This window comes from Musca autumnalis, unplaced genomic scaffold, assembly GCF_047663935.1.
Source record: "Musca autumnalis isolate F117 unplaced genomic scaffold, ASM4766393v1 scaffold_5, whole genome shotgun sequence".
Lineage (NCBI taxonomy): Eukaryota > Metazoa > Arthropoda > Insecta > Diptera > Muscidae > Musca > Musca autumnalis.
This window is the reverse complement of record NW_027412088.1, coordinates 191,224,018-191,240,766: the sequence shown is the minus strand read 5'-3', so window position 1 is coordinate 191,240,766 and position 16,749 is coordinate 191,224,018. Positions and strand designations below refer to the sequence as shown.

At 34.6% G+C, this 16,749-nt stretch overlaps 2 protein-coding genes across 2 annotated transcripts; one reads left to right on the top strand and one right to left on the bottom strand.

The window, feature by feature from the left end:
• Positions 1 to 13,176: 13,176 nt before the first annotated feature.
• LOC141386890 (larval cuticle protein 4-like) lies at positions 13,177 to 13,586 on the bottom strand. Its single transcript, XM_073955791.1, has 2 exons — positions 13,575 to 13,586; positions 13,177 to 13,503 (listed from the first exon to the last, which is right to left on the bottom strand). Exons 1-2 carry the CDS (start codon positions 13,584 to 13,586, stop codon positions 13,177 to 13,179), a joined length of 339 nt encoding a protein of 112 aa, XP_073811892.1.
• Positions 13,587 to 14,048: 462 nt separating this feature from the next.
• On the top strand, positions 14,049 to 14,504 carry LOC141386889 (larval cuticle protein 4-like). Its single transcript, XM_073955790.1, has 2 exons — positions 14,049 to 14,060; positions 14,151 to 14,504. The coding sequence occupies exons 1-2, from the start codon at positions 14,049 to 14,051 to the stop codon at positions 14,469 to 14,471; spliced, it is 333 nt and encodes a 110-aa protein (XP_073811891.1). The 3' UTR covers positions 14,472 to 14,504.
• Positions 14,505 to 16,749: the final 2,245 nt, after the last annotated feature.

Genomic DNA, 16,749 nt, shown 5'->3' with positions numbered 1-16,749 from the left:
GCAAATTAGTACCATTTTTTTTTTTTTTTTGTTTATTTAATATATACTTCAATTTGATTTTTTTACAATGGTTATGTGTTGCCCCAGCGCCTTCAAGGCTTTGTTGGGGCTTACTAGTTTGAATAATCAATTTTTAAAGAACGGATGACTACTTTAAATGTGTGAAATACATACACATGTATGAATATGTAAAAGTTTTAAATCGAAACAATTATGTCAGAAGCATTTGTATATTTGATAACAAAAATGATTTTATTTCTCTTTTAAAAGAAGATATTCTTGGAAGATTTTTTATGCCATTAGGGATACGGTTGTATTCCAAACATCCACTATGTTCAATACGTTGTTTAGTCACTTCTGAACGACATCTCTTCACTCTTAAGTTTGAACAATTTCTTGTATTTACCACAGTTTGGCTGGGATTAAACTGGATTGACTTCAGACCAATACCATGTATGGATTTAAATATATATTTCAACAACTGCAATTTGTAACACCCATACAATGGTAAAATATTTTTGGAAACAGTTCTGTAAAGCTCGTGCGTTGAGTACAAATTCTTTCTTTCTTTATTTGCTAATTCGATTTTCGAATGTAAGCGACCATACAATACAATACATATCGAGGTACATTTCATTTACTTATTTATATACATATTAAATTTGATATTATTTAGTACTATATATTTATAAATTATTAACAATTATCTCAAAAGTGTTTCTATTTCTTGCCGCATTTAGAAGGTTTGCCGAATTATTATATTTTGTCCATTCTTCTATGTTCTTTAGCCAGGTCATCTCTTTTCGGCCTCTGGTACGCCGACCTTCAACTGTTGCTTTCAGGATTTTTTGTAATAATCTATATTTTACATTTCTCATGATGTGTCCCAGATATGAGGTTTTTCGTTTTTTGATTGTAGCTATGAGTTCTCTTCTTTGATTCATTCTTGTCAATACTTCGGCATCTGTCACGTGCGCAGTCCATGGTATTTTTAAAACTCTGCGGTAGACCCACATTTCGAAGGCTTCCAATCGTCGTATATCAGCAGCTTTAATAGTCCACGTCTCCACGGCATACAGTAGAACTGACCAGATGTAGCATTTTATAAACCTTGCTTTTGTTTCGATGTTTATATCATGATTGACAAGGATTTTCTTATATTTAAAAAATGCATCTCTTGCCATCTCTATCCGACATCGTATTTCCTTCGAGCAATCCCATTGGTCATTAATAAGTACACCCAGGTATTTGAAGTTATGTACTCTCTCGACATATGCATTATTTATTTTTAATTTAGCTTCATTATGTTGATTTTTCTTACTAACAATCATTACCTTTGTTTTGTTAGTATTAATTTTTAGTACAAATTAGGGGGATTAAAAACAATCTTCAGAGCCTTATTCTGGGACCTTTGAGTTGTGCGGTTTTTTGGTGGGCATATATAATTGCCATGTAGTTTAAATGACTCTGTATTAATGCATTATATAGCATATATTTGCTTTTAACATCAAATTTTCTCCTGAACTTCCGCAGAATTCCGATGGCTGGCGCAATTTTCATTTTTAACGCGTCAATATGCACATTCCACGTCAAATTGTTTTGTATATGTATACCCAAATATTTTACTGATTCGCATTCAAAGATGGTAGTTTCGCCAATGGATACATTGAAATCTGATTCACTAGGCCGAGGTCGAAATCTTATAATTTTTGTTTTGTTGGAGTTAATAACTAGTTTATTGATCCTGCAATATTCTTTTAAAATCCCAGCATAGTGCTCCATTTGGGCCTTTAGTACCAAATCATGATTGTATGGATACAACAAGGTTACATCGTCAGCATACATAATTATTTTTCCATAGAGATTCAAATTGGAAATATCGTTAAGGAATATTGTGAATAGCAAGGGCCCCAATACACTCCCTTGTGGTACTCCATGCTCCACTAAGCCAACCTCTCCATTTACGCTGTTTACATCTACAAACTGTTTCCTGTTTGTAAGGTAGCTTTCCAATAGTTTGAGTTCTTTACCCTGAATACCATAATATGGTAGCTTTGAAAGCAGTATGGCGTGGTCAACTAAATCGAAGGCTTTTGAAAAATCGTAAAAAACTGCTCCCACCGAAGTTTGCGTCCAGACTATCACAAATTATATTGAGTACATTTACTACAGCTTCATGGGTTCCACTATGTTTCCTAAATCCAAATTGCATTGGATACATTAGATTGGTTTCTTCCAGAAAATTCCATAATTGTTTATGAATTAATTTTTCGTATAGCTTGTCAATCAGTGGCAATAAAGCTATAGGTCGGAAATCACATGTTCTATACGAGTTCTTAGACTTGGGTATTGGGATTATCTTTGCCATTTTAAGAACATCCGGATAAATCGACGTATTTATCATTACATTGAAAATTGATGCAAGATGTTCGCTTATGTAGTTTGCGGAAGCCACTAGTACTTTGCCATCAGTTGCGTCATATCCAGGGCTTTTACTTGTATTTATATTCTTAATTTCTTCTTCAATGTCAGTTCGATGCAAAACCTGCAATGAAAATATTTGCTGACATTGTACTAGGCTGTGAAGTTTATTACAATGGTCGCCATCTTTGTAAGGAATGCTATCCTTCAAGCTCTTTGGAATATTTAAAAAATATTCATTGAACATATCACATATGACATTTTCATCATATACTACCACATCCATGTGATCTTTTAAGTGTATTTTTTTCTTTTCTCTCCTACCTAAACATTTATTTAAAAACTCCCAAGATTTACGAGGGTTTTGGCTTAATTTCTCCAGATTCTGGTTAACGTACGAGTTCATGCACGTTGAACTGGCAATTTTTATTATGCGACTTATACGCTTCAAAGTGGACTCTGTTATTGCATCACGACCATGTTTCCTTCTTTTAATCAATAACTTCTCTTTGAACTTCCTCAGTGCTTGGAGATTTTCATTCTCCCAAGGAGCTATCAAACTTTTTGATGACACTTTAACTTCTTTTATCGTTGTATGATCCTTTATACTGTTGGAAATAATGGAAGTGATATTATCCATATCAATAGAAGGATTGCCTGTATAAATGAAATTACTTGCTTCATTTCGAATTTGCGCGATAATGTTGTTCATATTTCGTTGTTTAATAAATCTTTTAGTTATTTGATTATTTTGTAAACTACTTTGGATTTGGCACCAAATTATGTTGTGATCTGATAGTTCACATTCGGTCGTAACAATATGTAATCTATTTGCTACGTTGCTGTATACGTGGTCAATAGACGTATTACTACCAGGGCGGGTAACTAAATTATGGCAAGATTCATAGTGTACAGATGCTAAAATTGAAAACATATCCGAAGATTCACATGGGTTCAGTTGATTTATATTGGAATCTCCAAAAACTATTGATGCTGTGCAGTAACTACCACACAATTCATTTTCTAGGTAGTCAAGGAAAATTTTTGAGTCACATTTCGGTTATCGGTGGAAAGTAGAAATTTTTAGTGGAATTGCATTTATTTTGAAACCATCTAACGATATTCTGATAGCTTCTATATAATTTTTGCTTTCACATAACTCCACCGCATAAACTAGATTTTTTCGTATATACAGGGATGTTCCACCATAACCATCACATCGACAACAGTGAGTAACATTGTATTCAGGTATGTTATAAATTTGTGTAATCTCTCTGGAAAACCAAGTTTCTTGAACGGCTATAATGGCAGGTAAAACTGGTAACTGTGCGATTAAAGCTTTGAATTTAGTGAATTTACTATATGACGAAATGCTTCTGACATTTACAGACATAATATTAAAATTAGAATTGTTAAACGAAAAATTTTCTATAAAACAATCTATATTTCCATATTGGTTTTTATTTAACATTATATGTATATTGAAAAAAGATAACAAAACGTGATATTAGAATACAAGTTTATTAATGTTGTTCTTCTGGAGATGCAAAATCGACATGCCCATCATTGTCATCATCATCATCATCTTCTTCTTCACAAACTGGTACAATTCTCATGGATTTTCTTCCTTGGTATCTGCTTGTTGTAGCTTGAATCAATAAGTCATCAACATCAGCTTTAGTGCGGATTAATTTAGGCTTGGCAATGGCGCTCTTTTTAGCATATATTTTACTTCCAAACGTGTAAACATGATTATAACCGATAGTTTTCAATGATTTACTATAATTGAAAAGTTCAAGAGATTCTTTGCTCAAATAGTCATTAATATAAACTGACTTTGTGAATTCATTTTCTTTTAATTTAGTTTTGGCTTCCATGAGCTTATTTTTAGCCGATTTTGAGTTAAATTTAACTATCAATGATTGATTTTTGTTATTAGCACTCTGCTTATTTAAAAAATAAGCCTCATCTATATATTCTTCATTGATTTTAACACCGATAGTTTCCGAGAGACCGATTACTGTTTCCACAGCACCTTTATTTTCCACAGCCAGTATACCATTGATTACGCAGTCGTTTTTAACGCGTTGATCATTTAACATTTTAATTGAATCTTTTAATGTTTTTACTTCAGATTTTAGTTTAAGATTTTCCTTTTCTATTGTGTCTATTTTTTGCGAATTAGCCTTAACGCTCCTCATTAACTCGTCGAACTTCGTTGACATAAACTCCACGGAATCTGCTAAGCGGTCGATTTTACCAGTCAGTTTATCTTCCATTCGATGCAACTGTTCTTCAATTTTGCCATCACTATTTCTATTGCAAACATGACACACATATTCATCTTGTCGATTCACAAGAAAATGTTCATATTGTTTTTTATTCAGTTTTGTGCATTTAAAATGAAAAAAATTGGAACAATTATCGCACTGAATAAAGTCTTCTTTCCCCTCCTTAATCTCCAATTTGCATTGTTCACATAACATTTTCTTCGATCTTAAGCTTCTGCGGCCAGTAGTTGAAGGCATTGTATTTTATCCTTTTCACTTCTTGTATTAAGTTTTACCAGAACTAAGCTGTAACTGTTTAGTGATGTTCACTGCCGGGTATTTGGTTTTATGTTTTATGCACATATATAATGGAATTTAGTAATATTTTTAAAATTTCTGCAAGAAATGCATTTCCATATTCCAAAAAGTAGCAAAATTTGCAGCTCTCTTTGAACAAAAAACGCCATTGAAAAGCGCTATCTTCTTCTATTTTCTGCTAGACGAATTTGGCTGTGTAGAAAAAAACTTTAGCTGAAATTCTCCCGAAAATCGGGAGGTACCTTTATATGGGGGTTATACCAAAAGATCGATCTATGTTGACGATTTTTAGTGGAGAAGTTTCGTGACCACTGAGAACCTCAAATGTCAAATTACAGCTATTTCGGTTAAAAATTGTAGCTAAAAGTTTCAAAATACCGAAAATCGGGAGGTACCTTTATATGGGGGTTATACCAAAACATCGATCTATGTTGACGATTTTTAGTGGAGAAGTTTCGTGACCACTGAGAACCTCAAATGTAAATTTACAGCTATTTCGGTTAAAAATTTTAGCTAAAAGTTTCAAAATACCGAAAATCGGGTATGGGGGCTATACCAAAACATGGACCTATGCCCATAATTTTTTGAATATAACTTTGATGATCACTAGGAACCCTAAATGTCAAATTATAGCTAATTCCGTTTGAAAATTTGACTAAAACGTCAAAATACCTGAAATCGGGCGGTATCGTTATATCGGGGCTATACCAAACCGTGGACCGATATGACTCATCATCGAACTTGACCTGCCTGCAAACAAAAGATGCATCGTCCCAAAATTTCAGCGTCCTATCTCCATTTGGTAGAGTGATTACCACAGACCGACGTACATGTATATATAGACTCAGAATTTTACACTGATGCTTTACAATGTGAAAAACAAACTTAGTCGAAGGTCAGACTAGAGAGGTTTCATTAAAAAAAAGTTGTGTTTAATTAGGTGTTCCACAATCGATCTCTCCAATACTGCAATTTTATGATGTTACTCTAGTGTGGAAGTCGATTGTGGAACTTTTTTCACGAAACCTCTGACCATCGACTTAGTATACCCTCCATACTTTGGTGGAGGGTAAGTGTGAAGCAAATTGTGTGAAAAAAAACTTAAGACATGGAGGAGTTATTTTACCTCTTATTAGAGGATTTATCCAGTGAAGATGTGTGGCTGGACTCTGATATAGATGACCTATTAGAAATTATCGAAATTTAATGTATGAAATAATATTTTGTGGCGTCATCATCAATTAGGGTTATATAGTCTGATTTATACCCAATGTGTTGAAATTTTTTCTAATTTTGAGACTTTTTCACATTTCTACCATTTTCCGTTCCTATACTTTTTGGAAAATGTTGTAATTTTTGCAACTTTTACCAATAAAAAGTACGGGAACGAAGCTAATGTATAATGCCTCTTTTAGATGGTTTTTGAGTTTTTACAGGTGGGCCTTTTTATCACTGTAATTTTGACTCAATAAACTTCTACAAGAAGACAAGAAGGTCTTCTTATTTCTCTTACAGTAGACGAAGACCTCTGGAGAAAGTTTTCTGTAAAAGGATGCTATGTATAGACATTTATAAAAAACTTTGTGGTCTTTTGTAAGAGGACCCTTTGGCCTTTCTATAAGAACACGTCACTTATCTAATAAGACCCTTTGATCATCTATAGTAAGACCTCTTCGTCTTTTTTTAACTCTTGTGGTTTCTTATACGAAAATATTTAGGTATTAGAATACCTGATGGTAATAGCTCATTTAGACTAGCCATAAATCCTCGACTGGATTTAATAAATCCAGAACAAATCTTATTGCATTTAGATATACATTTTGGAGGATTTAAATGGCAGTCAGCTGATTTTTGTTCATAGCACAATTACCAAGGTAGATGCATCAGCCCATCTGATCGAATTTGAAACGTCAAAAGAATTTTTTGTAAATTGAATTCGTCTCAAAAACATACGTCAAATTACAAAATTATTGTTCAATACTGAAAATGTTTGCACATTATGCTACTAAAGCTGGGTACACATTGCCAGTTTTGAATGTCGATATTTCGCAATTATCGATAACTGTCAAACCATCCAGCAACCACAAAATATTTTGTGGTTGCATGATGAATGACAAAAACGAACGGCCACACTAGCAAACAACAAAGCTGTCATTCAAAACTGACAATGTGTACCCAGCTTAATGCTAACTAAAGAGCAAATAAAGCAAGCAAACTATTTTACCGCAGTTTGCCCATCTAAAATAAATAAACGAATTATTTTATCGTTTAGACATCATAAATATTAGTCTTGGTTGATTAAAATTAACTTTGTACATCAAAACATCTACCTTGTTTCTTGTGCCAGCTTGCAACTTTTTGTATTTTCTAGCAACATGTTGCAAAAAACTGAGTTGTATACGAGGATTTATGCCAGATTTAAAACAAATCCACTCAATAGGAGGATTTATTTTTGTATGAGAAATCTGGTAGATTTTGGCTGGATTTAGCAAATAACACCTGATAATGTGCTAAATCCGGTTAATGAAGACATATCTAAATGGACTATAATACCACAATTGTAGGTTTCGCTAGAACTAACGGAAGCCGTTATATTTAGTATGGAATTTCATCAACGGTAAATCAAAAATCAAAACGCAACAATTAAATTTATTAAAAATTCTCGCGTGTGAAATTAAACCGTTAAAAATTAAAAGAAGTACCATTAAACTGGTATAGCAATTATGAAGATTAAAAACAAACAAAACTTAACAATATAAATAAGACCAACAGTAGAAGCAAACGATTTCGATTTGTAGTTGATTTTCACCGACTTGCTAGCATTTGCCGCTGCCGCCGACACACAGTGGGAAAAAATACCGATCTAGCGTGCAGAAAATCAAAAAATGGACTTGAAGGAAACTATGAAACGCTAGTACAGTATTGAACTAGAGTGTTGACTGTACCCAACGGTATATGTAATAATTAGAAATAGTTAGTCAGAATGGAATAACGGTACATTTAAAATTGATATTTTTTACAATGCTAACGATGACCAGTTTAAGGTGTAAAATTGCGATAGACTTGTGAATTCTGTGAATATATTATTACGGAATCTTTTGTATTTTTGATATACCGTAATGATATTTAAATAAATTAAATAGTTTTGAAACCCATAAGTTATTTTAATTTAGATGTTTCGGGGTAAATAAATGTAAGGCCCATTTTGTCTAAATTCTTCAATTAAAATAGGCGTTTAGTATGGAAATTAGCCGAGTTTAGCTTTCATTTTTTTAATTTTTTATGTATCTTGTCTATAATAATGTCTTAAAATTTTACCTGCGACTTTTGGTTTTATATCAATTTTTAGGAAATATGCTAAAACTAAGATTATGGGAAACATTTTGATAAATAAGATCAGATATAATAATAATATATATTATATAATTGTTCCACAAACATCCCAGATGGGACAAGGGAGACTTCTCTCATATCAATGAGTGCACCCCGATTCATATTAGCTCTATGATATGGGACCTACTGTTTATTGCCGAGTCCGAACGGCGTGTCCTAAGACACCACTTGTAGAGAAGTTTTACAAGGCTGAAATACTCAGAAAATGTCGCCAACATTACTGAGGGGTATTTTGCCACCGTTGAAAAATGTTTGATGGGAACAAATCTAGTTTAGTAAAAACTCTCCGATTTTTTTGAAATTTTTTCCAGAGGTAGGTATTTTTACGCTGATTACGGGAATATAAAATTTTTTTGGGGGACGGACCCGGTTACCCGGTTATTCGACCCGAAAGTCCGGGTACCCGGTACCCGATAGACCCGGTTCTACTGAACCGATTCTTACAAAATGGGTATCGTTGGAAAGCTTATGAAAATACCTATCCAACAAGTGGTCATATGATGGGGTTATCTCCAGGGGTTCAGAAGTTATAACCAAAATACCTCTTTTTGGACCCGGGTTTTTCCATAAAACACTCAAAAAGTCGAAAAAGGGCCCATTATGGGTGCTCAATTAATTGACGTAATTTTATAGGTCATACTTCAACCTTTCCAAAATGGTGCCATTTGTTATAAAACCTTCACTGGGTCCAGAGATATTGACCTTAGAATGAGAGATTTTCATAAGCTTTCCAACGATAACCATTTTGTAAGAATCGGTTCAGTAGAACCGGGTCTATCGGGTACCGGGTACCCGGACTTTCGGGTCGAATAACCGGGTAACCGGGTCCGTCCCCCAAGAAAATTTTACATTCCCGTAATCAGCGTAAAAATATCTACCTATGGAAAAAATTTCGAAAAAATCTGAGAGTTTTTACTAAACTAGATTTAAGCCGTTTGATGTTGCTTGGCCTGGGAATCGAACCCACGACCTTTAGCGTGCAAGGCGGCTGTGCAACCATTGCACCACGGTGGCACCCAGTTCAGATATCACTTGGAATTAATCACGGCATAGCAGGTAAGAAATTACAACATGAAAAAGTCCGTCCTACGGTTCCAACGATACGGGTGGAAGTAGGAAAATTAATGCAGAGATGCGTCTCCAAACAGTTAAATACAAGTTTTTATTACCAAAAAGTGCAGAATGGGGTGATTTTGAACTCTTATTACACCCTCCACCATAAATTATGTATATTCAAATCAGTATTCAGCCATTTCGGTGCGATGATGTGGGTGAATTTTTTAAAATACCGAAAATCGTTCTATATCAGAAAATTGAGCTGTACCGACAATTCTCTGTTGGAATGTTTTATACCCCCAACGAAGACTAAATGCCAAATTTAAGCCATTTCAGTTGGATAACACGGCTAAAATCTTCAAGATTACCGAAATCGGGGGGTACCTTCCAATAGGGCCTATTTAAAAAAGTGGACCTGTACCTACAATTCTCTGTTGGAATATTTTATACCCCCAACGAAGACTAAATGCCAAATTTTAGCCATTTCAGTTGGATAAAGCGGCTAAAATCTTCAAAATTACCAAAATCGGGAGGTACCTTCCAATGCGGCCTATTTAAAAAAGTGGGCCTGTACCAACAATTCTCTGTCGGAATATTTTATACCCCCAACGAAGACCAAATGCCAAATTTCAGCCATTTCGGTTGGATAATGCGGCTAAAATCATCAAAATTACATAAATCGGGAGGTACTGCCCTATGGGAGTTAGATCAAAAAAATATATATATAAATAATACAAATAGGCCAATTGTATCAATAAATGGAGTAAAATTGTCAATCTAAAGCTATTCTTATCATTATCTTATTTTATTTTCTGCACGCTAGATCTGCATTTTTCCCCACTGTGCGACGGAGTTATACCATCAGCCTATGTGAATCGAAACTTTAATCTACGGAGATAGATCAATTGATCAGTTCGAGATTTATCGTGCTCTCCAGCCATTACATATGCTGCCATAGGGTTTTTTACACCTTTCGAGCTGTTTTCTCAAGAAGTATGGACCTGCCCCTAAAAAACTTTTGCCGTCGTAATTTAGGCACCGAATGCAAGTTGCTTCAACAAAAATCAAAGTGATTCGAGAGTAGGTCTTAAAGTGAACTTATCCGAAATCTTGTGTGGGAGGTACCCGAGGGAGTGGACAAATATAGTCCATATTCGAACCTGATCTATATCTGGTAGATATATTAGGATGTGTAAAGTATGGACCAAAACGGTCACTCCCTTCAAGGGTTGTGCGCCCAATTTTTCCCAACATTTTTGAACTTTTGTGGGGGAGGCACTTGAAAGATTTGACCGATATGACTTATCTTCTAACTTAAACTAAGATTGTACAAAATATTACGAAGGCCAAATTTTGGACCGTACAGAAACTTCCTCATTAAAAATGATGGACATAGGTACCACCTGATTTCAAGTGTTTGAAGGATTTTATCTTCATTTTCAACCCAAATAGGCTGTAATTTAGCATTTGGGGTTCCCAATCGTACTGAAACTTCCCCACCAAAATTTTGGACATAGGTCTAGGTTTTGGTATAGCCCCCATATAGTGGTACGGCCCGATTTCTAGTGTTTTAAAAATTTTATCTTCATTTTTAGGCCGAATTGGCTGTAACTTGGCGTTTGGAGTCCCCAATGGTACAGACACTTCTCCACCAAAAATTGTTGACATAGGACCAGGTTTTGGTATAGCCCCCATATAGCAGTACCACCCGATTTCAAGTGTTTTAAGGATTTTATCTTCATTTTTAGGCAGAATTGGCTGTTACTTGGCATTTGGAGTTCTCAATGGTACAGAAACTTCCTCACCAGAAATTATGGACATAAGTCCAGGTTTTGGTTTAGCCTTTATATAACGGTACTACACGATTTCAGACATTTTAAAGTTTTTATCTAAATTTGCGGCCTAAATTGACTATAATTTTGTTCTCAGTGGTCAAAAAAATGTATTTACTAAAAAGTTAAAAATAAAAAATAATTTAAAAAAATTAAGTTTCAGTGTTTTATTTATAAATGCACTAAAAACTAGAAAATAATTTGTCGCTTAGCCTCAATAAATATATTTTTTTCTCATGATGGAATCTCTCAAATAAAACGCTTGCATTTAAATTATAATTGGGCAAAAGGCAAGCGTTTTATTTGAGAGATTCCATCATGAGAAAAAATATATTTATTGAGGCTAATGCAACAACTGGGAATGGGAAAATGTGGTTCTCTACACAAAACACATTATATATTAAGCAGTAGACCCGTTATCTAGCAGACACTTTATTGCAATTTTCATCAGGGGGAAGGTTAGTAGTTCTATTTTCATATGTAGCCTACTTTGCCGGTACAAGCCCTCCAGGTAATAAAATATAGACCAACAATATTTTTTTTTGTGTTTTTCATACAAAAGTAATGGCCCATTTCACCCGCTAAATAATATCAGATCATCATCCAAAATTGTAAGCATCTTCCTCTACCTTACTCATAACCTCGTGCAAAATTTCGTGATTATTGAGCTATAATTGCGACCTCTAGCGTGTTTATCATTACACTACAAACAAATAACAGGGTATATTAGGCTGTAACTCTGTTATCTTATCATGTATACCAACACAATTGACATCAATAGAAAGGTCTATCGTTCTTCTTCCAAGTATAGCTTACTTGCCCGGAATGTCTCTTCTAGGAATAAAGATATAAGCTTTATATTAAAAATGTTCACAATTTTCACACAAAAGTTGTGGTCCATTTAACCCTCTAAATATTATCTGATAGCCATATCAAATTGCAAGCTTCTTATTTGTCATATACTCTTACCTTATTTAAAATTTCGAGGCGATCTGACTATTATTGCGACCTACAGAGCATCTACAAAATCGGATAAAAATTATGTTTTTGGTCCATTTCACCCGCTAAATATTTCACGATCATCACCAATTAAAATAGCGATCTATTCTGATGTGAAACCGACCTCCATACAAAATTTCGTGACGATCGGTCCATAATTGCGGTCTAGAGTTTGATTACAATTTATAATGGACAGACGGACACACGGACGGACGGACGGACACACATCTCAAAATCGCTTTATCTCGCCGAGATATGAAGATTGGTATACCACATTGGGGGTCTCCGACGAATATTTCGCGGTGTTACATGAATTTTTACCAAAACAAACTTATAATACCCTTTCCACATAGTGGTGTAGGGTATAAAAATGAAGAAACTGCAAGTCGCAATGTGTAGGCTCGATTTTCACCATAGACGTCCATGGTCTAGTGGAGCTCATGTACATTTAATAGCCTTCAAGATGTATCTCCTTACTCAGGAGACCACACGCTCTTCTTATCGAAGTCCACCTGGTATTCTTATTGACAAGTTCTTCATATAGTAGGCCACACGATCTTCTCATTCATATAGACACGTTATTTCTTTAGGAAACAACAAAGTCTTTTTATCGAAGTTCTCCCGACATTCTTATAGACACGTCCATCCAGTAGCGAGCGACCAAGCGTCCCTCTTCTAGATCACATGGCTTTCGTATGATCGGGTTTCAGCTTTATTTGCTGTAAGCACTCTTCGCATAATGTAATTCGTTCCAAACCTTAGGTTTCATTGAGAATAAATAAAAACATACAACAATTCGAGTATTTCTATATTCAAAACTTATTTATTTAATTATTTCAATTGGTATTTTCAATATAATCCAAAAGCATTGTTAATTAATCACTTTATTATGGTTTTGGTGGATGAGTTCTAATGTATTCCATGGCTCTCAAAACGTGAGCTGGAATTGGTGGTGGAGTGGGAAGCCATTCACTTTCTGGATGATAACCATTTTCATCGGCGGTATAGTGGACCCTAACATGTTCCCCTTCGGGGGTGTCATATTCATAGAATCCAATCATGTTGCCATTTGCATCGCCTTTGGCCGCCTGGCGGCTGTGCTCCAATTGCCAATTGTTTTCAAAACCATCGGCACGGACATCGTTAAGATACGTTTGTGCAACTAGTTCATCGGCGGCAACAATGGCCACAAGGGCGGTGACGGCAATGAGGAGCTAAAGCGTAGAATATTTTAATTTTTTTTATGTGAAGATGATTTGGAAAAAATTTAACTGATTCAACTTACGAATTTGAACATTTTGGAGATAGTTGGTTGTATAGTTGATTGGAACTATGACTAGAACTGACAAATTTTCTGGACTAAGGGGTGCTTTTAAAGCAGACGGAAATACAAGCTAACGGCACATTTTCTAACAGCTATTTCTGCTCTATATTTTTTAATGCCTTAACGATATTTTCTATGTCATATTAACACATAAATTATTAAATTAAATAATATTTTATAAACCAACAACTCTGAAATGGTACCGCTATGAATCAAATTTCTTACTCTAGAATAATTGCCAAGATCATACATTTCAAAATATGCTACAAAAGAAATTATAATTAGCCACTAAAAAACCAAAACCAAAACTTGTTTCCTTGGCATTTGGTAAAAGTACTGGCACTGCAGAGAATTTCTTTAAAAGCCACGCTACTGTAGCATTTCGAACAGTTTCAAACAAACAAAGAAACCAAAGCAGCAAACAATTTTTTCAAAATGTTCAAGTGGGTAAGTTCTGATATTAATTGCAGCAATTCCTGGAAATATACTTGGAAAAATGTTACTGTTCTAACATCTACCAAAAATTATCTTCCTTAGATTGTCCTTGCCACCCTCTTGGCCATGGTTGCCGCCGATGAGCTAGTTGCCCAAACTTATCTTAACGATGTCCGTCCCGATGGTTTTGAAAACAATTGGCAATTGGAGCACAGCCGCCAGGCGGCCAAAGGCGATGCAAATGGCAACATGATTGGATTCTACGAATATGACACACCCGAGGGAGAGCATGTTAAGGTCCAGTATACCGCCGATGAAAATGGTTATCATCCAGAAAGTGAATGGCTTCCCACTCCACCACCAATTCCAGCTCACGTTTTGAGAGCCATGGAATACATTAGAACTCATCCACCAAAGCCATAAATCAAGTGATTAACTGTGCCAAAAGCAAAAAAATCTCATGGCGAAGAGGATTATATTAGAAATACAACTTGAAATCATTAAATAAATAAGTTTTGTATATAAAAATATTCGAAATGTTTTATTTTTATTATTTGTTTTCAATGAAAGCCAAGCTTTCGATCGTGTTATAATTTTCAAAGAGTGTAATTAATGCCCTTCCATACAAAGGCTTAGAGCGAATAAAACTGAAAATAGACCATAAGAAGGTTTTAACCGAAGAGCGCTTGGTCTTCTATAGGAAGAAAGTGTCCATAACCAGAAAAAAATCCTCCCAAACTAATGGGTTTTTATAGTACGTTTGGTAGTCGTACCTACTTACAAAAACCCTACTAACTAATTATTTTAACAATGGGACGTCGAATTGAATTTCTAGTTATGTTATGGTCACTAGAAGTTGAAAAATAAGCTAAAAAATTGAAGTCATATTTTTAGAATATTTGAGGTGGAATTTATTTTCAATTTCAACACACTTCATATTTTTATTATATTTTATTCCGTTTTGAATTTTCTACATTTTACACTTTTTGACAATGAAAACGAAGGTTTTTCGAAGTAATATGTTAAGAGAACTTTAACTAGAGACAGTACCAATACTTTTAAAAAAGTCAAATATGAACCCAAGAAAAAAACTGAAAGTCAAAATGTGGAAGCTCGATTTTCACAGCCGACGTATGGTCTAGTGGACCTTAAGATTTATATTCATGGACATTTTGAAAAATACTTTCAGCAAGACTTGTCCTTCAGTAAACCATTTTTTATACCCTCCACCATACTATGGAGGGTATATTAAGTTTGCTTTTTCGTTTGTAACGCATTAAAATAATAATTTGCGACCCTATAGTATATATATTCTTTTTCACGGTAAAATTCTGAGTCGATATATTCATGTTCGTCCGTCTGTGGTGATCACTCTAGCATCCACAAACATGGAGATATGGCGCTGAAATTTTGGGAAGAAGCTTATTTTGTTTGCAGGCAGGTCAAGCTCGATGATGGGCTATATCGGTCTATGTTTTAGTATAGTCCCCATATAACGGTACCACCCGATTTCAGGTATTTTGACGTTTTAGTCACAATTTCAAACCGAATTAGCCTTAATTTAACATTTAAGGTTCCTATTAATCAACAAACTTATATACCAAAAATTATGGGCATAGGTCCATGTTTTGGTATAGCCCACATATAATGGTACCTCCCGATTTTCGGTATTTTGAGAAATTTAGCTACAATTTTTGATAGAACTAGCTATAATTTGACTTTTGAGATTAGCAGTGGTCACGAAATGTCTGCACCAAAAATCGTCAACATAGGTCCATGTTTTGGTATAACCCCCATATAAAGGTACCTCCCGATTTTCGATATTTTGAGGAGTTTAGCTACAATTTTGTACCGAAATAGCTGTAATTTGACATTTGAGGTTCTCAGTACACACGAAACTTCTTCACTAAAAATCGTCAACATACATAGGTCTATATTTTGGCATAGCTCCTATATAACGGTACCTCCCGGTTTTCGGTATTTTGAGGGTCTTAGCTACATTGTTTGCCGGAACTACCCATTATTTAATTTTTGAGGTTCACTGCAGTTATAAAACTTTTCCACCAAAAATTGTAAAGATTGGCCAACACTTTGATATAGCCCTGTAGGTTTTACCTTTCACCTGGCTGAACACATTTTTTAGATTAGATAATTTAAGCATTTGGATCGAAAAATGTTTCAATCTAAAATTGTGTAAGGAAACTAATTATTAAATTTTAATAAAGACTATTTTATGGTGGAGGGTATAAAAAGTTCGTCCCGGCTAAACTTAACGACTTTTTACTTGTGACTGTGTTCTTAGAACATTAAGATTCGTCATCGTAATACCCGTAATACCCCGGTTACACTTAACCGGATTAACCCAGTGGGTTTGGATTTCAAATGTCAATTCCATAGCGCAAACGTCAAATAAATCCTCTCGATGTGGGTAACCGCACTATAACGCCGACTGATATTTTTTCCTTAAATTTTTTTTTTTACAAAATTGAAGATATTAATTGAGAATGACATACAACATGCCAATTGAACTAAATTACTATAATTCTGTAAGAGGTATACCATACCGTCAAGTTTTCTATAAGAAGACCCTTTGGTCTTCTAAAAGGTGACAGTGTGTTCTATTATCAAGAAAAAACACTGTGGACGTTTTTATAAGCAAACAATGAATTTATCTTATTTGAAAATTGGTATTGTCCAAATT